Source organism: Hyaena hyaena, unplaced genomic scaffold (genome assembly GCF_003009895.1).
Source record: "Hyaena hyaena isolate Hyena2069 unplaced genomic scaffold, ASM300989v1 scaffold_73, whole genome shotgun sequence".
Lineage (NCBI taxonomy): Eukaryota > Metazoa > Chordata > Mammalia > Carnivora > Hyaenidae > Hyaena > Hyaena hyaena.
The window spans coordinates 2,622,943-2,643,775 of record NW_024080705.1 but is presented as its reverse complement, the minus strand read 5'-3'; the positions used below and the strand labels follow the sequence as shown (position 1 = coordinate 2,643,775).

The window sequence follows — 20,833 nt, the reverse complement described above, 5'->3', positions numbered from 1 at the left end:
CATCTGGGCTGTTTGTAGTTTTTGACATGTCTGCAGAATTTTAAAACCGTAATTTAAACTGTGGTTAAATACCTATCACAAAATATATCATCTTAACCCCCTTTTTTCTTAAGTGTACAGTTTGGTGGTGTGAAGTACATTCATACTGTTACCCAACCATTATCACCATTCATCTCTAGAACAAATTTTGCTAAATTGAAACTCTTCACTCATTAAACAGTAACATCCCATTCACCCTTATTTAGAGATTTTGTGTGAATATAATTTAATACTTTGGAGTGGAACTGCTAGTCACGTAGTAAGTGACAAACTCTTTCCAAAGTAGCTATACCATCTATATTTCCACCAGCAATGCATGAAAGTTACCAATGCTTTGTATCCTTGTGAAACTTGGTACTGTATTTGTTAAATGTTAGCTAACTTAAGGGGCACCTGGCTGGCTTAGTCGGTTAAGCATCCGACTTTCGCTTAGGTCATGATCTCGCGGTTCGTGGGTTCGAGCCCCGCGTCAGGCTCTGTGCTGACTGCCAGCTCAGAGCCTGGAGGCTGCTGCAGATTCTGTGTCTCCCTCTTTCTCTGACCCTCCCCTGCTCACGCTGTCTCTCTCTCTCTCTCCCCTAGAAATAAATAAAACATTAAAAAAAATTTTTTTAAAAATGTTAGCTAACTTAATAGGTACACAGTGTCAAACTATTAATGCAAAAACTATCAGAGATTGCTGGATTACAAAGATGGAAAAATTTATAAGTCAAACTTGCACAGATCTTTCTCAAAGCTGATCTAACCTAGCACTTTTTATTCAATGTTTATCTGAAGAAATAGCTGAGAATTATTTGTATAGAGAAGAAAAAAGTTGTTTAAAAATTCCCAATCTTCTCCCCAAAAATCCCTTTATTGGCTAACACTAATAATGGAGATCATAAATACTATTTATTCTCTGCTAAAAAATTTAGTATTGAGAGTAATCAGAAGAAAAAAAACAAAGGTGTTATGTAATGTAAATATTTTTCATAATGGTTTTCCTATGATTGGGCAGAATGAAAACTCAGTTTTAGCTGGGACTTCTATCTGACCTCTGTCATAAATGACATTTTTCCATATGAAAACTACCAATACCACAAATACAAAAATGCTATCTAATTCATATACAACTAAAATTCATTCATTGTGGAGTAGGAAATGTACAGTGCTTTCCTATAAATATGAAAGTAATAAATATTGTAAAATGGAAAATAAAAAGGGCGATTTTTCTATCAATAAACCATATTTTCTTTTTGCTTTTCCATCAAAACAATTTCATAGATTTGTTTTCACCTACCTTTTCCAGTTCCTTCCAATCATAATTTGTATTTCCAATAACCATTGCCTGTAGTTCATTTGGCTGGAAAAGCTGAAGGACCTTTCCTCCACAGACCTTATGAAAGCCCGCGTGAAAAGCATCAAACAAGGAAGCCACTGATTTATTGAATATGTAATCCACATAAGCATCAACAAACTCTTGCCTAGAAATGAAAAGGCACACATGGCACAGAATATAAAAATAATTTTTTATGGAGAATAGATATGTAGTCTTATTAAAAGTTTGAATGCTCCTGTACTTTTTGCTACTTATCTATAAAAGTGAGAAAGTATGAGCAGGATTCTAAGTGGACAAAGCCTTTTCTTTTTTAAATGTTTATTTTTGAGAGAGAGAGACAGAGCATGAGTGGGGGAGGGGCAGAGAGACAGAGGGAGACACAGAATCTGAAGCAGGTTCCAGGCTCTGAGCTGTCAGTACAGGAGCCCAACATGGGACTCAAACCCATGAACCACGAGGTCATGACCTGAGCAGAAGTCAGACATTCAACTGACTGAGCCACCCAGGTGTCCCTAAGTAGACAAAAGTCTTTATGGAGAAGTTTATTATTCTTTCTGTACAAAAATCCATTATCTAGCAGGCATGTAGACTTCATCTATCATTCATAGCCTAATTAGGCTATTCCAAGGGTGAAACGTCATTCCTAATGGGAAGAATGATGATGCAAATGTCTATCAAAATAATTTCTAAATATTCATAGATTATTGAGATTTATATGCACCACTTCACATGCATCCCTAAAAAGAGTCATCTGTTAAAAATATCAGGTGATGGGGGTGCCTGGGTGGCTCAGTTGGTTGGGCAGACAACTTTGGTTCAGGTTATGATCTCTCGGTTCATGGGTTCGAGCCCCACGTCGGGCTCTGTGCTGATGGCTAGCTCAGAGCCTGGTGCCTGTTTCGAATTCTGTGTCTCCCTCTCTCTCTGACTCTCCCCTGCTCGCGTGCTCTCTCTCAGAAATTAAAAAAAAAAAAAAAAAATCAGGTGATGAAAAAATGAGAGCTTTGGAATTCAGACTATTTGACAGAAAACAGTCTATCTGTTTTGCATTGGATTTCAAGAAATTTGAAAACAAAACTTATTTTTATTATTTTAAGTAGGTTCTATGCCCAACACATGGCCTGAACTCATGACCCTAAGAGTCACATGGTCTACTGATTAAGTCAGCCAGGCACCCCAACAAAATTTATTTTAAAAACTAAGTGGCTCAGTCGGTTGGGCAGACAACTTCGGCTCAGGTCTGATCTCTTGGTTCATGGGTTCAAGCCCTGCGTCAGGCTCTGTGCCGGACAGACAGGCCAGAGCCTGGAGCCTGTTTCAGATTCTGTATCTCCCTCTCTCTCTGACCCTCCCCTGCTCATGCTGTCTCTCTGTCTCTCTCAGAAAAAAAAAAACAAACAACAACCAAAAAAACAACCAACCAAACAAAAAAAACCCCACCAAAACTAAGTATCTCAGGGGCTTCTGGTGGCTCAGTCAGTTAAGTGACTGACTGGATTTCGGCTCAGGTCATGAGATCAACTCCACACTAGACATGGAACTTGCTTAAGATCCTCTCTCCCTCTGCCCCTCCCCCTGCTCGCTACATGCTCTCTCTCTTAGAAACCAATCAATAAACAGCCCAAAGGGTTATTAAACACTCTTTTAAGATAATCATTAAAAGATTACAAGTGCCATTTCTATTCAAAAGTATGTGTATATACATATATGTACACATATATACAAACACTTCTCTTGCTTTTTCTTGCCTGTTATTATACAAAAGGAAACTATAAACAAACAAAAGTCCCTTTACCAGGAATGAGCACTACAGTTTTATTCAATTTGTTCTGTTAGCCACAAACATTTTATGTAGCTATCGGGTCAAACAAATGATGAGAATGGGTACCAGGAGGATTTCAATATTTTATATTCCAGTCTTCCAAATTCAAAAGGATAATTCTACAAATGAGAATACTGGCAAATTTAGTTATCTACAGATAATCTTCTTAGCAATTACAAAATAATCTCAAAGTGAATTTACAAACGGAAGAAAAAGGGTTAAAGGGGGCCATTATAAAATATAAAATTAGGTGGGCCTAAGGAAAAATAAATAGCATATGTTATTAGGTTCTGATGAAAAGAGACAGATAATTCTGTAATGCATACTTTTCTAATTCATCTAATTAGAAAGTGAAATTTATCTGTACTAGAAATTTATCTGCCTTAAGCACAAAAGGCTAAATTGTTTTATGTGCTAATATTTTTGTTTTCAACACTTTCATTATCTATCTAGCACTGGTAGTACAAAGATAAAAATTCTTTAGCTAAATAAAAAACAAATATTTTAACAGTAGGCTAAAAACCTTTCTAAAGCAGTTTTTCAAAACAAGGATTTTTTTTAAAGAAAGGGTAATTAGAGAGACCTAAATATTTTCACATTATTTTAAAAAGTAGGACATATATACATTTTAAAATGTCAAATAGTAATAATCCTAGCAGCCAACATTTACTGAGCACATACATGTGTTAGGTAATATTCTGAGAATCTTAAAATTATTGCCTCATTTAATCCTCAAAATAACCCCATGAAATAGGTACCATTTATCATCCCATTTTACAGACAAGGAGACTGAGGCATGGAGACATTGACTAATTTACCTACAGTTACATAGCTACTAAGTAGCAGAACAAGGATTAGAACCATTTGATTAAAGTCCCTAGCAAGAGCCAATAAGCTAGCTTTGTCTAAAGAATTCTACCACCATTGAAGAGAACAAAGCAGTTCTCGGTCTTGTCCTTTTCCATTAGAAATTCCTGATATCTGAAGGCAAATAAACTTTTTGCTATTACTTTTGATATTTACCTTCAAAATTCAACAACATAGTTATGTTATTCCTTAATTTTCAATTCTAAATATAATCTAATTTTAAAAAATTTTTTTCAAAATGTTTTATTTCTCAGAGAAAGAGAGAGAGGCAGCATGAGCAGGGGAGGGTCAGAGAGAGAGGGAGACACAGAATCTGAAGCAGGCTCCAGCCTCTGAGCTAGCTGTCAGCACAGAGCCTGATGCAGGGCTCAAACCCACTAACCATATCATGACCTGAGCCGAAGTCGGACACTTAACCGACTGAGCCACCCAGGCACCCCAAATGTAATCTAATTTTCAGTTTTAAATACAATCTAATGAACTGAGTACTGTTGTGGAAGGTGAGGATTTACCTTTTATTTAATTGCCCTACCCTCACTTTGTTTTCCCTAAAGCTCCTATTTTAACAATTTTTGGCTCACTGTTCACTGTTAACATTTTTATAATTATAGATATTACTCACAATTAACCTGGAGTATTTTATTACCTGCCTTTCCTTAAAAAGAACTTTTGCTTGGGGCTCCTGGGTGGCTCAGTTGGTTAAGCATCTGACTTTGGCTCAGGTCATGACTTCACAGTCCGTGGATTTGTGCCCTGTGTCAGGCACTGTACTGACAGCTTAGCTTCTGTCTCCCTCTCTTTTCTCTGCCCTGCTCCCCCTTGCCTCTTTCTCTCTCTCTCTCAAAAATAAACATTAAAAAAATTTAAAAACAAGAAAAGAACTTTTGCTTCCCTTAATTTGCTACTTCATCCCTAACTTCAACAGAAATGTCAATCTCTTTAGATTCATTCAACTACGTAAAAGGGAGCATCAGCTGCATTTTTCTCCTGGAGACAGTCCTCCTGGACTCTTCCATCCTCTTGATCTAACTCCACAATGGCTACTTCTTCCTAAACCATATACAAACTGCTGTTTCTGCAGATGGAATCCTCTGCCTCTCTTCTATACTGGATTTTTTTTTTTTTTTTTTTTTTGGTTCCCATGTTTTTCTCTTTCTTGGTTTAATTCCTTGGTTTGGTAGAACACATCCTCCTTTAACTTCCTGAGAAAAATGCATTGAAAGTAAATTCTCTGAGACTCTGGATGCATGAAGATGTTTTTATATACACTCATGTACTTGACAGTTTTGATACAAAATTCTAAGTTAAAAAATCATTCCCCCCCACCCCCCGAATTTTGATCTCCTAGCTTCAGTGTTGTTCTTTAGAAGTCTGAGGTTATTCTGATTATTTTTTGTATATGGTCGGTCTACTTTTTTTTCCTGGAAGGTTTTAGGAATCTTTATTCCCTTGGGATTTTGAAAATTCTCTTTTGCCTCAGTATTTTTTTTTTTTTTTTAAACTTTCCATGCCTTTAATTTTAAAGACTTGTCTTTTAAGAAAGCATGCTATTCAGTTCTGGCAAGTTTTTTGGTACCATTTCTTCAACAAATTTCTTCCAATTATTTTTTTTTTCAATTTTTAATTCAACTTTTTTGAATTTTAAGTCACTAATTTTTAATCCATGTAGATGCCACGATCATTTTGAGAATACAGACTTCATTTTGTTTTGAAGTTTTTCTTCATCCTGCATGGTTTCTGTTTCCTTGGCATTCGTTTCGACAGTTTTGGTTTTTCCTTAAAAGTCCATCGATCTTTGGTTATCCATTCATACTTAAAAGTGAGGCAGTTTACCCAAAGAATCCTCCAATACACAGTGTCGGGTGGGGGGGAGGGGGGACTGTAGACTCAATCTACTTGTTTTCAGTCCTGCCTCTTACCCCTGGCTGTGCCTAACTGTACTCAAATCCAAAGTACCCCATTCCTCCATCATCCCTTTCAAAAATATCTAAAGTCCCTTTAGTTCAATCTCTCCAGAAGATAAATTTCCAATCTTCTGCCCAGGCCAGAAAGGGGAAGTTGTCAGGCTATTGTAGTGCTAATGAAAATGGGTAAATGGGTTTTTAACTGCTTTTTATAACAGCTATTTATTTTCAGCATTTCCCTAAGCCAAATACATTTTCTAACATTTTTATTCTCAATGCCTGAGCCTCAGTTCAGCAACATAAAAACTGGCTGCCTTCTTGGCTCCTTCCAGCTCATCTTAGTCTATGTTCTGCCAAAGCGAGCACTCCTTCTGGCCCATCTTATGTTGCCGCTTTCTCTGGCTGACCACTCAGTCACTCCTGTTCTGTAGCTTCGAAAAATGGGTTTACTGTTGTCTCCTCTCCCTTCTCTTTATTTTGGTTATGATCTTTTATCTCTTTATTAATGTTTTAAAGGGATTTCAGGAGCAAAAGGCAGTTACTTCCTTATTAACCATTCAAAAAGTAAGTTCTGAGGAAAAATTTAAGACTGTGACAGGTTTCTATATACAGAAGAAAATGCCTACGGAATCTTATTACTACCACCGATACTGCTATAATTCACTTACCGATTTTGTTTGTTAACAGCTGTGTCTGCACCATTTAGAACCAGCTCTTTCACTTCTGTTGCACCAAAGTTTTCAACTGTGATCTATTAATTTAAATTTTTAAAAAAAGTCAATGTCAGACTCAAAACTTAATAGATTTTAATAACCTATTATTATAGTCTACCTTTCTCTGATTAAGTATAAGAATAAAGCTGAGGTAAAATTCTGCTACTACCATAAGCTTAATTAATTTTAAATAAAGCCGCAACGAGAAGTTTTCAACCTCTGTGTGAAATTCTACCATGACTAACTACAAATTACCAAATGTTTGGTTAGTTAAGAACAGGAAACAGAGTATTTATTATATGTAAAACTTTAGAACAATCACTATAGTAGTAAAATATCAGAAAGGAAGTTTTCTTTGCACATGTGACAGAATACAAGTGTCAAAATGTATGCACCCTAGACCTGCCATGCTCTTCTCACGTGACAGTTCCTACTCCTATACTCGGGTCTTGTTTGCATTCTTGACCACAGGTGGTTTTTCCAGTGTGCATGATTTGGTTTATAAAGACAGCTGGTTATTTTGAAGCTTTTTGCTTTCCTAGTCTGCTAATTTTCCAAAAAATATTACCATTCCCACCTTTGAATCTTTTCTCCTTCTATTCCCTCTTTTTGGAATATTATCCTCTTCTATGAAAACATTTTTTTTCTTTTTAGTACCTGCTATCTACAAAACATTTTGGTGGAGTTGAGGTGATAACAGATGAATAAATCCCTGCTGTGGAGTTTATGATCTAGTTGAGGAGAAATGTGTTATATAAGCAACTTCTTAAAATAAATGCTATAATAGAGAAATGAACAAAATGCTATCAAACCACAGAGGAAAGAACACTCACTTCTAACTGAAGAAAGTATGAAAGACCTTGAGGAAGAAATGTCCTTTGAAAAGCCCCAAAAGGATGAGTAGGGCTCTCAATGACTGAGAGGGGATGGAATTTCTGATTGAGCACAGGGATTGGACAGGACAGATATGAGAGTAAATATCAAATTCTGAAAACGTATGGCCCTAAAAAATAGGAAGATAAGGTACGTAAGAGAATACTGTGTGACATGATAAAACCTGGTATTAATGGAGGGATATGTAAGTGAGAAAGAAAGCCAGGTTATAAATGTCTTTGAAGCCCATTCTAAGGCCATTATTATGCAAGCAATAAAAAAGTCATTGAAAATTTCTGGAAAAGAAATGGCAGTGGTAAGGAATGTTTAAATTACCATAGTTCTTGAATATACTAAGCATTCACAAACTTGGTATTGATAAATGAGAAATTATATTGCTTGGAACCCAAGGTTTCAGTCCATTGAGATAATCAATAAAAATTCAAAGATAATTGATACTGTTATAAATCAAATAGAATTGAAGAATCAAACCATTGGGAAACCAACCATTCAACCATTATTTATTAAAATAAATTCATTTATTTCATCTTCACCAAATTTTCTTACAACTGTCCTATGTGCCAATTCTTAAAATGATCAAAAAATGGATAAACTTTTTGAGGGAGCACATAATTTTTTTTGAAAATTATGGGAAAATATGGTATCTGTGAGATTTGACAAGATCATAAAGAGAACTATTTGGGGGCGGAAACAAATACATAAACTTTTTAAAAAGAAAAAGAAAGAGAAAAGACCCAAAGGTTTTACCATTTTCCCAAGAGTTTAATTTATAACATTTAAACCATTCCATTCTGGAGTGCTTTCTCATAATCCTTGCTGATTTTCTCATCTTTAAATGTCAACTGGTCTACTTCTGCCAGATCCTTGTTTGTCAAGGGCTTTGCACGTAGATGGATAAGTTATTCAACATCTCTTTCGCTAAATTAACAAAATTCTGTGTCTTTGGCAAGATTTGCAATTTCATTTTTCAAGTAACATTACAATGTATTTGCATTTGCACTGTGGTATGTCATTCAACAGTAAGATAACTGAGCAAGAACAAATATTAGTGTGGAGCAGAAAGGGATGTCTGAGTAGGAATTAGTCTTTTAAGTGGTAAGTTCATTAGTGAATTTTCTAATGTATGATAACTTTTGCTTCTCTAAAGATTCTTGTAATTAACTACAGACTCAAAAATGAACACTTGAATAAAGAGTTCCTTTTATATTTGTAAAGATCTTTAACATAATGATAAAGCACTAGGCTCTGAAGTCAGACCTAGGTATAAAAATTATTTCTGACATGTAAGGACTGTTTTCAGTTTTCTTCATCTGTAAAATAAGGATAATAGTACCAATCTCATAGGACTGTTATGAGGATTAAATGAAATAATGTACATATTGTGAATAGAAAAGTTAATGCTCAATAAATGTTAGCTAAAGGGTTAAAAATTCCACTCGTCAAAAAAAACAAAAACAAAACCAAAACCATAAAGCAGGGATGATGAATAATCAGGTTATACTAGGTCTTTCCATCTTACCGTAAAATTAAGACAAAATGTTTCCTCGACATCATCTTCTGGATAATCCAATAACTGTTGCATGCTTCTGCAAACAATATACATTTTTCTTTGAGGTAAAACATTATTGGGTATTTTTACTATTTTGCTTATGAATATATATTTCTCATTCATTCTTGATAGAATCCTTTTATTAATCTGTACTGTAGGTTTCAGAATGGTAGATGTATAATAGCAAGCTAATGAACAATTGTGAAGGAAAAAAACTCACTCTAAGGTTTTTATCTCTTCTAAATACAAAGGCCATGTACCCACCCATTTTTAACATTTGTTCTTACTCATATACAATTTTTATTCTATTTTATGTAATAAATAAGAAGAAACTTTATATATTCCAGCTAGGAATGAAAGTAATCAAAAGTCCAAGTTAATCATTTAACCATTCTCAGGAAACATTACCTTCCTAAGTTTGTTATCTGATATTTGTAAAATATTGTTAAGTTACTCAAAATTTAGCAAATGGTTTTATACACAGAAGTCTTTCAGTACAAAAATTTGATCTGGGTAATAGAATGAGTTCTCCAAAATGAGAAGGGCTTTCGTTTATTTTGGAAAACCAACAAGCACAAAATACAATTATTTCTAAAAGGAATCATTTTAGAAATTATTATTTAGAAAATTCTAAAATTTTCCTTCTAAAAGGAAAGCTTTCTGTACATTTCCCATGCTCTATTACCTAAACCCCACCCTTCTCACTTTTTACCACTAACCTCCCAACATCAGGCACTAGTTCCTTCAAATCATCCAAGGATGGCTTCTTTTTCAGCAGTTTCTTATATAAAGCCAAAGGAAAATGGAGGTCCACAATAGTAAAATTATAAATTGCTAATCCACAAATAACACCAATCAAATGGAACAAATCACTGTCTTCAAATGTCTAAAAATAAAAGAAAAAAAAAAGTAAAGACCATTTCCAAGTTAAAATGTTACATTATTTCTGATGACAAAAACATATACTTGTAGTAGAAAATTTTGAAGACACAGAAAAAAGTAATGAATAACAAGAAAAAGCTCATTTGCAATCCTATCTCCCTGGGATAATATCAGTGTTAGTATTTCTACACATTTCCATCGATATATTTTCTAAGACAAAACGAAGACCTTGCTAAAATCACAACTGGTTTTTTTTCCCCCAGAAATATGAGCATTTCTACATCATTAAGCATTAAATTAATAAATGATTACTAGGACATTTAATCTGATTTAAATAATTATACACATTCAAAACTTGGAAGATTTAAAAAGCATAAAGAAAATGAATAAATGCCTGTAATCCAATCACTCAGAAACAATGATTAAAAAAATATTTTGACGTATTGTAAGTTCAAAAAAAGATTTAAAAACATCATACTTAAGGTTTTCTCATTTTTCTAATCAAAAAAGTGGAACAGTAGCTTAGGAGAAAAGCCAATGGAAAACAAGCTAATTTGTGCTTCAGACTCAAGGATTGGAAGTACCAAAAATACTTTTAAAGTCAAGTAGGCCCAGTTAGCTCAATTAGTAAAACAACATTCTGAAAATCAGAGGTACTAACTAGAATAGTGTTGAAAACAGGATATGTGGTGAGAAGTCCCTTGCCTTTCTAGAAAGAATAAGCCAAAGTGGCTCTGGAATCTGAAACAGATGATGCATTAAAAACAAAGGGATCAAAGGGTTCAAGGGGATCAAGGGGTACAAACCTCCAGTTACATAATAAATAAGTTGTACGGATATAAAGTAGAGCATAGGGAATGTAGTCAATAATATTTTAATAGCTTTGTATGGTGACAGAGTAACTAACTACACTTTGAGTACTGTACATATACTATGAACACTATGTGTACTATGAATCGCTATGTTACACACCTGAAACTAATATATATTATATTGAATGTCAACCCTACTTCAACTAAAAATGTAATTTAAAAAGTTAAAACAGGGGTTCCTGGGTGGCTCAGCTGATTAAGCCTCTGACTTCAGCTCAGGTTATGATCTTGCAGTTCATGGGTTCGATTGCTGGGTTGGGCTCTCTGCTGACAGCTCAGAGCCTGCAGCCTGCTTCAGATTTTCTGTCTCCCTTACTCTCTGTCCCTCTCCTGCTCATGCTGTTTCTCCAAGATAAACATTAAAAAAATTAAAAAAAAAAAAAAAAACAAAGTTAAAACACAGAATGTACATACAAAGAAACAAGTGGATCAAATGATGGTACGCATAGTTAACAATGAATGAGAATCCTAACTTCCCTTTCCAGTGTGCAGAACACTACTAGAACACTGGCAGCCAAAGAGTAAAAAAACATAGAGTTAAAAACCTATATATGTTGACATTTGATGGTTCGTCCTTGAAATGCCTTTACCTAATTACTCTATGAGCGGGGACTGTAAATCATGTGTATGTCCAAATGACATAGCTTTTCAGTGTCACGTTTTTAACAGTGAATAAAAAGCCAAGGATCACAAGAAAAAGACAGGAAATAACTGTCTGGTATTCAAAAGTGTCCAGAATTTAACAAAAATCTATGAGACATTAAAAAAAGGAATATGGCCCATTCACAAGAAAAAAAATACATATATAAATTGTTGACAAACACCCAGACACTGGATTTACTAGACAAAGACTTTAAATCAACAGTCCTAAATATGCTCAAATCGCTAAAGGAAAAGAGAAGAGAAGAATAATGTCTCCTCAAATAGAGACTATCAGTAAAGAGATAGAAATTATGGAAAGGAACCAACTACAAATTGTGGAGCTGAAAAGTACAATAACTGAAACAAAAAGTTCACTGCAGGGGTACAAGAAATTTGAACAGGCAGAAGAAAGAAACCATGAACTTGAAGATGGGTCAACTGAAATCTACTTTGTGGAACAGCAAGAAAAAAGAATGAAGAAATATGAACAGAGTCTAACAGACTTATGGGACACCATCAAGTGTAACATCATATAAACAGGAGAGTCCCACAAGGAAAGGAGAGAATAAGGCAGAAAGAATATTTGAAGAAATGGCTGAAAACTTCTTAAATTTGATAAAAGACATAAATCTAACATCCAAGTAGCTCAACAAACTTCATTTATGACAAATTCAAGATCCACATCCAGACATGTTTTAATCTAAGCGATAAAAAGTCAATTACAAAAAGAGTCTTGAAAACAGCAAAAGAGAAGCAACTCATGACATAGCAGAGCTCCTCAATAGGATTAATCACTGATTTCCAATCGGAAACCATGCATGTCAGAGAGGGTGGAATAACACACTTAAATAGCTGAAAGAAAACTGTCAAGCAAGAATTCTACATTCAGGAAATTTCAGATAAAGAAAATCTGAGACAGTTCGTTGTTACTAGACCTTCCTTATAAGAAATGCTAAAGTCTATTAGACTGAAAGGAAGGGATGCTACACAGTAACTCAAAGCCATACAAAGAAAAGAACTCTGCTAAAGATAACTACACAAGTACATATAAAAGTTAAAATTATTATATTTTTGACTCATAACTCCTTTTTTTCTCTATATGGTTTAAAATTCAAATGTGTAAAATAACTATAAATCTACATTAATGGGCATACAATGTATAAAAGTTGTAAGGTGTGACAATAACAAAAAGAAAAGGACAGAGCTGTTTCAGGAACAGTTTCTGCACGTTATGGAAGCTGGTATTAATTCAACTAGATTTTTAAAAATTTAAGGTGTTAATTGTAACCCTCAGAGCAAGTACTAAAGAAAAATATATAGATATATATATAGAGAGAGAGAAAGGGAAATGAGAAAAGAATCAAAATAACACACTAGACAAAAAAACAATTAAATTTCTTTAAAAAGGCAGTAATGGAGTAAGTGAAGAATAAGAGAGATAAAGATTTACAGGAAACAAACAGTAAAATGGCAGAAGTGCTTCCTTATTAGTAATAGCTTTAAGTGTAAATGAATTAAATTCTGCAATCAAAAGGCAGAAACTAGCAGAAAAGATCTTAAGAAACCATTTTTCAACTACAACCAGTCCCTAATTTACAATGGTTCAACTTCCGATTTTTTTATTTTACAATGCTGCAAAAGCGATATTACACCAGCAGAAACCATACTTCACATTTTAGATTTTGCTCTTTTCCTGGGACAGCAATATACAGTATGTGCTGAGCAGCAACAGTAAGCCACAGCTTCCAGATAGTCATGCAATCATGAGGGTAAACCACCAATACACTTATAACCATTGTGCCCATACAACAATTCTATTCTCCATTTTCAGTACAATAATCAATAAATTAGGTGTGATATTCAACATTTGGTTAAAAAATGGGTTTAAGATGATTTTGCCCAACTACAGGCTGTTCTGAGCATGTTTAGTGTAGGATAGGCTAAGGTCTAATGTTCAGCAGATTAGGTGTAGTCAATGCATGTTTGATTTTAAAATTTCCAATTTACAGTGGGTTTATTAAAACATGACATCATAGTAAGTCTAGGAAGATGTGTATATGCTGTCTACAAGCCTCACTTTAAAGTCAGACACTAGAGGCCCGCTCAGCGCTTTGGGAGCAGGGCCGCCACTCTGCACGCAGCCCGGGAGCACCGCAGCCGTTGGACCCTCGTCTGCCGCACAGAGCCCCTCAGCAATGGCCTGCATTTGGGTTGCCTCAAGAAACAAGCCAAACTACACATGGTGGAGACTCCCAAATATGAGTAGGAAAACAAAATAACCAAACACTCAACAAGAGAAACCAAGAGACACCATTCAAAGAACAATTCCTGGACAGATCCTGAACAGTCAAAGAGCCTTCTCTAATACAGCAGAACTCGCAGGGGCAGAGTGTACAATTAGCTTTTAAAATTAACAAGAGACAGAAAGCTAACCAAAATGACGAAATGGAAGAACTCTCCTCCAAAGAAATTCCAGGAAGAAAAGCTGGAGTAGCTATACTTATCTCAGACAAACTGAACTTTAAATTAAAGAGAGTAACAAGGGATGAAGAAGGGCATTATATAATAATTACAGGCTCTATCCATCAGGAAGAACTAACAATTATAAATGTCTACACACCAAATATGGGAGCACCTAAATATATAAAACAATTAATCACAAACAGAAACACTCTTGTGGATAAGAATGTGCTAATAGCAGGGGACTTTACTACTCAACAGCAATGGATAGATCAACCAGACGGAAAATCACTAAAGAAACAATGGACTTGTATGACACATTGGACCACATGGATCTGACAGATATATTTATGGAATTCACTTTCTTCTCAAGTACGCATGGCTCATTCTCCAAGATAGATCACACACTGGGACATAAAGCAGCCCTCAATAAATAGAAAAGAACTGAGATCATACCATGCACACTTTCAGATCACAATGCTATGAAACTTGAAATCAATCACAGGAAGAAGCCTGGAAAACCTCCAAAAACATGGAGGTTAAAGAACACCCTACTAAAGAAAGAATGGGCCAATGAGGCAATTAGAGAAGAAATTTAAAAATATATGGAAACAAATGAAAATGAAAATACAACAATCCAAACTCTATAGGATGCGGCAAAGGCAGTCCTAAGAGGAAAGTACATTGAATTCCAGGCCTATTTCAAGAAATTAGAAAAAGTGTAAGTGCAAAATCTAACAGCTCACCTAAAGGAATGAGAGAGAGCAACAAGAGCACCCAAACCCAGTAGGAGAAGAGAAACAGTAAAAATCAGAGCAGAAATAAACAACAAAGAAACCAAAGAAACAGTTGAATAGATCAATGAAACCAAGAGTTGGTTTTTTGAAAAATAAACAAAATTGACAGGCTTCTCAAAAAGAAAAGAGAGAGCACTCAAATAGACAAAATCATGAATGAAAATGGACTTATTACAACCAACCCCTCAGAAATACAAGCAATTATCAGGGAATACTATGAAAAATTATATGCCAACAAATTGGACAACTTAGAAGAAATGGACAAATTCCTAAACACACACTCACTACCAAAATTCACACGGGAAGAGATTGAAAATCTGAACAGACCCATAACTAGTGAAGAAATCGAATCAGTTACCAAAAATCTCCCACAAATAAGAGCTCTGGACCTGATTGCTTCCCTGGAGAATTATACCAGACATTTAAAACAGAATTAATACCCATTCTTCTCAAGCTATCCCAAAAAATAGAAATCAAAGGAAAACTTCCAGACTCATTTTATGAAGCCGGCATCACTTTGATTCCCAAGCCAGACAGAGATCCAGCAAAAAAATAAAAAACAAAAAAACCCACAACCTACAGGCCAATATCCTTGCAAAATTCCTCAACAAGATACTTGCAAATCAAATCCAACGGCACATAAAAAGAATTATCCACCATGATCAAGTGGGATTCATTCCTGGGCTACAGGGCTGGTTCAGTATTCACAAATCAATCAATGTGCTACATCACATTAACAAAAGAAAAGATGAAAACTATATGATCCTGTCGATAGATGCAGAAAAAGCATCTGACAAAATACAGCACCTCTTCTTAATAAAGACCCTTAAGAAAGTCGGGATAGAAGGAACTTACTTAAACATCATAAAAGCCAATTATGAGAAGCCCTCACCTAACATAATCCTCAATGGGGATTGAGAATTGAGAACTGAGAGCTTTCTCCCTCAGATCAGGAACACAATAGGGATGTCCACTCTCACCACTGTTGTTTAACATAGTGCTGGAAGTCCTAGCATCAGCCATCAGACAACAAAAGGAAATCAAAGGCATCAGAATTGGCAAAGAAGTCAAACTCTCACTTTTCGCAGACGACATGATAGTCTACATAGAAAACCCGACAGACTCCACCAGAAGCCTACTGGAGCTGATCCATGAATTCAGCCAACTTGCAGGGTACAAAATCAATGTACAGAAATCGGTTGCATTTTTATACACCAATAATGAAGCAACAGAAAGAGAAATCAAGAAACTGATCCCATTCACAATTGCACAAAAAACCCCACAAAATCCCTAGAAATAAACCTAACCAAAGACATAAGAGATCTGTATGATGAAAACTATAGAAAAACTTATGAAGGAAATTGAAGAAGACACAAAGAAATGGAAAAACATTCCATGCTCATGGAGTGGAAGAATAAGCATAGTTAAAGTGTCATTACTACCCAAAGCAATCTACACATTCAGTGCAATCCCAATCAAAACTGCACCAGCATACTTCTCAAAACTAAAACTATCCTAAAATTTGTATGGAACCACAAAAGACTCCGACTAGCCAAAGTAATATTGAAGAAGAAAACCAAAATGGGAGGCATCACCATCCCAGAATTTAGCCTCTACTACACAGCTGTCATCATCAAGACAGTAAGGTACTGGCACAAAAACAGACACATAGACCAATGGAACAGAAGAGAACTCAGAACTGGACCCACAAATGTATGGCCAACTATCTTTGACAAAACAGGAAAGAGTATCCAATGGAAAAAAGACAGCCTCTTTAACAGATGGTGCTGGGAGAACTGGACAGCAACATGCAGAAGAATGAAACTAGATCATTTTCTCACACCATTCACAAAAATTAACTCACAATGGATAAAGGACCTGAATGTGAGACAGGAAACCATCAAAACCCTAGAGGAGAAAGCAGGAAACAACCTCCTTGACCTCAACCGCAGCAATTTCTTACTTTACACATCCCCAAAGGCCAGGGAATCAAGAGCAAAAATGAACTATTGGGACCTCATCAATATTAAAAGTTTCTGCATGGCAAAGGAAACAATCCATAAAACTAAGAGACAACCAATGGACTGGGAAAAGATAGTTGCAAATGACATATCAGATAAAGGGCTAGTTTCTAAAATCTATAAGAAACTCCCCAAACTCCACACCTGAAAAACAAATAATCCAGTGAAGAAATGGGCAGAAGACATGAACAGACACTTCTCTAAAGAGGACATCCAGATGGCCAACAGACACATGAAACAATGCTCAGCATCCCTCATCAGGGAAATACAAATCAAAACCACACTGAGATACCACCTCACACTGGTCAGAGTGGCTAAAATCAACAAATCAGGAGACTATAGATGCTGGCAAGGATGTAGAGAAATGGGCACCCTTCTACACTGTTGGTGGGAATGTAAACTGGTGCAGTCCCTCTGGAAAACTGTGGAGATTCCTCAAAACTTAACAATAGAACTTCCCTATGACCCAGTAATAGGACTGCTAGGAATTTACTCAAGGGATACAGGAGTGCTGATGCATAGAGCCACACATATCCCAATGTTCACAGCAGCACTCTCAACAATAGCCAAAACATGGAAAGAGCCTAAGTGTCCATCAACGGATAAATGGATCAAGAAGATGTGGTTTATCTATACAATGGAATAGTACATGGCAATGACAAAGAATGAAATCTGGCCATGTGTAGCAACATGGATGAAACTTGAGGGTGTTATGCTGAGCGAAATAAGTCAGGCAGAGGACAGATACCATATGTTTGCATGTATAGGAGGATTAAGAGGAACTTAACGGAGGACCATGGGGGAGAAGAAGTGGTAAAATAGCGGGGGAGAGGGAGGGAGGCAAACCATGAGAGACTCTTGAATGCCAAGAACAAACTGAGGGCAGATGGGGTGGGGGGGATGAGATGGGGGTTATGGGCATGGAGGAGGGCACTTGTGGGGATGAGCACTGAGTGTTATAATGGAAACCAACTTGACAATAAACTATTAAAAAAATAAATAAATAAAGTCAGACACTAGCTTGAAAGGGAAACTTTGGGGGTCCAGGGTGACTCAGTTGGCTGAACATCAGACTTCAGCCCAGGTCATGATCACAAGTTTGAGCAGCACATCAGGCTTGCTGTTGTCAGCGCACAGCCTGCTTCAGATCCTCTGTCCCCCTCTCCCTCCCCTCCCTCACTTGCACTCTTTCTCAAAAAAAGAAATGGTGAAAGTTTGAAAAAAATGATATGCCATGTAAACAGTAACCAAGACAGAGGTGAGTGGCTATACTAGTGTCAGACAAAATAGACTTAAAAAATGTTACAAAAGATAAAGACATATACTGATAAGCATCAATTCACCAAGAAGATGTAACATTTATAAACATTGGAGGCTATAATATCCCAATATTCAATATATCAATAATGGATATAACAATCAGACAGAAGATCAATAAGGAAATAGAGGACCTGAACAGCACTGTAGGATGATCAGACTGAACAGACAGCTATAGAACAGTCCATTCAATAACAGCAGAACACATTATTCTCAAACGTAAATAGGATAATTTTCAGGAGAGACCACATTAGGTCAAAAATTAAGCCTTCAAAATTTTAAATTTATTTATTTTTGAAAGAGAGAGAGAGAGAGAGAGAGAGAGAGAGAGAAAGCACGCACTAAAGGGCAGAGAGGGAGGGAGATAGAAAATCTCAAGTAGGCTCCACAGTATCAGTGCAGAGTCTGATACAGGGCTTGAACCCGCGAACCTGGAGATCATGACCTGATCTGAAAACAAGAGTCTGATGCTTAACCAACTAAGCCACCCAGGCACCCCTCCTTCTGCCCCCGCTTTTTAAAGATTTTATGTTTAAGTAATCTCTATACCCACATGGGGCTTGAGTCGACAACCCAGTTACCAAGAGTTCCATGCTCCACTCACTGAGCCAGCCATGCACCCTATTTCCTTCCGTTGTTGATTTCTAGTTTCATTCCATAGTCAGCAGAAAATATGTTTTTTATGATGTTAGTCTCTTTAAATTTAGGGGCAATTTATAATTCCAAATTCATAGAGAAATTTATAGTTACAAATATATATATATTAAAAAATAAAATGGGTGGGGGGGTGGTAAATGGGTAAAGGGCATTAAGGAAGAAGATATGTGTTGGGAGTTATATATAGGGGATGAATCACTGGAATCTACTCCTGAAATCACTGCACTATAGCTAATTTGGATATTAATTTAAAAATTAATTAAAAAATATCTCAAATCAATAATCAAACTTGATATCATAAAAACTATGCTAAGAAAAGCAGACTAAACCTGAAGTTGGTAGAGGGAAATAACAATAAGCATTAAAGTGGAGATAAATAAAATATAGATAGATTCTTTTAAAAGAGCAACAGGGGCACCTGGGTGGCTTAGTTGGTTAAGCATCCGACTTTCGCTTAGGTCATGATCTCACGGTTCGTGGGTTCGAGCCCCGCGTCGGGCTCTGTGCTGACTGCCAGCTCAGAGCCTGGAGCCTGTTTCAGTCTGTGACTCCCTCTCTCTCTGACCCTCCCCTGCTCACGCTGTGTCTCTCTCTCTCTCCTAGAAATAAATAAAATATTTAAAAAAAATAAAAAATAAAAAAAATAAAAGAGCAACAAAACTGACAAACCTTTTGCTAGAATGGCCAAGAAAAAAGAAAAGACTCACACTTCTAAAATGAGAATTTAAAGTGGCGACATTACTATCATCCTTACAGGCATAAAAAAGATTTTTAAAAGAATACTATGAACAACTGCATGACAACAAAACAGATAATCTAGAAGAAATGGGCAAATTCCTGGAACATACAGACTACCAAACTGACACCAGAAGGAAAAAAAAAAAACCCCAATAACCTGTAACAAGAAACTGAATCACTAATCAAAAACCTCCAACAGGAGTACCTGAATGGCTCAGCTGGTTAAGCATCTGACTTCGGCTCAAGTTATGGTCTCAAGATTCTTGAGTTTGAGTCTCTGTCACCACAGAGCCTGATTCTGGTTCTCTATCTCCCTCTCTCTGACCTTCCTCTGTGCTTGCACTCTCTCGCTCTCAAAAAATAAATATAAAATAAGCAAAAAAACCTTCCAACAAAGAAAAGCCTAGGACCAGATTCTACCAAACATTTAAAGAATAATTAACACCCATTTTTCTTCTTCCAAGAAAAGGAAGAGGGAACATTCTCTAACTCATCTGTGAGGTCAAATACCATGACACCAAAGACAAAGGTATCACAAATAGCAAAAAGAAACCAAAGACCAGTATCCCTAACAAATAAGGATGGAAAAGTCATCAACAGAATATTAGCAAACTGAATTCAACAGCATACTAAAAGTATTATACCATGACCAAATAGTTTTATCTCAAGAATACAGGTGGTTCAACATAAAAAAAAGAAATGCACCAATGTACTACATCACATTAATGGAATGAAGGAGGAAAATCACATGTTCATCTTGATGCACAAAAAGCATCTGACAAAATACCACGCTCTTTCATGATAAATATACTCAACAAATCGTGCATAAAAGAGAACTTCTTAACATGATAGAAGGACTTTCTGGGGGGAAAAAAAAAAAAGGAATTTATGAAAAATCAAATATCCTGCCAGATCAGGAAAAGAAAAGCATGTGCAGTCTTACCACTTGTATATGATAGTGTACTGGAAGTTCTACATAGGGCAATTAGGTGCAAGAAAAAGAAATAAAGGTATCGCAATTGGAAGGAAAGAAGTAAAATTAAATCTATTGCATTTGTGGATACCATGATCTTGTATAAAGAAAATCCATCCACAAAACAATTAGAGCTGATAAGTGAATTTAGCAAAGTCGCATAATACAAGATGAAAACACAAAAAGCAGTTGTATTTCTTTTATATGTGCTGCCAAAGCGAGCATAATTGGTTGTACTTCTATACCCTAGCAGTGAACAAACCAAATGTAAAACTTACACAAAGCTAAAGTAAACAAATAGTGTGGTACTGACATAAGGACAGACATATATTTCACTGGAATAAAACTTAAGAGTCCAGAGATAAATC

The 20,833-nt window shown here is 35.9% G+C and overlaps 1 protein-coding gene across 5 annotated transcripts in view; it reads right to left on the bottom strand.

Annotated features, from left to right (window-relative positions):
• The window catches only part of HERC4 (HECT and RLD domain containing E3 ubiquitin protein ligase 4), a 142,758-nt gene that overhangs the window by 5,659 nt on the left and 116,266 nt on the right, over window positions 1-20,833 (bottom strand). For all 5 annotated transcript variants that reach the window (XM_039233220.1, XM_039233223.1, XM_039233222.1 and 2 more), the window contains 4 exons: window positions 9,826-9,992; window positions 9,077-9,143; window positions 6,619-6,701; window positions 1,319-1,502 (listed from right to left, as the gene is read on the bottom strand). In XM_039233220.1, coding sequence (XP_039089151.1) covers window positions 1,319-1,502; window positions 6,619-6,701; window positions 9,077-9,143; window positions 9,826-9,992 — 501 coding nt within the window. The remainder of the gene's footprint in view (window positions 1-1,318; window positions 1,503-6,618; window positions 6,702-9,076; window positions 9,144-9,825; window positions 9,993-20,833) is intronic.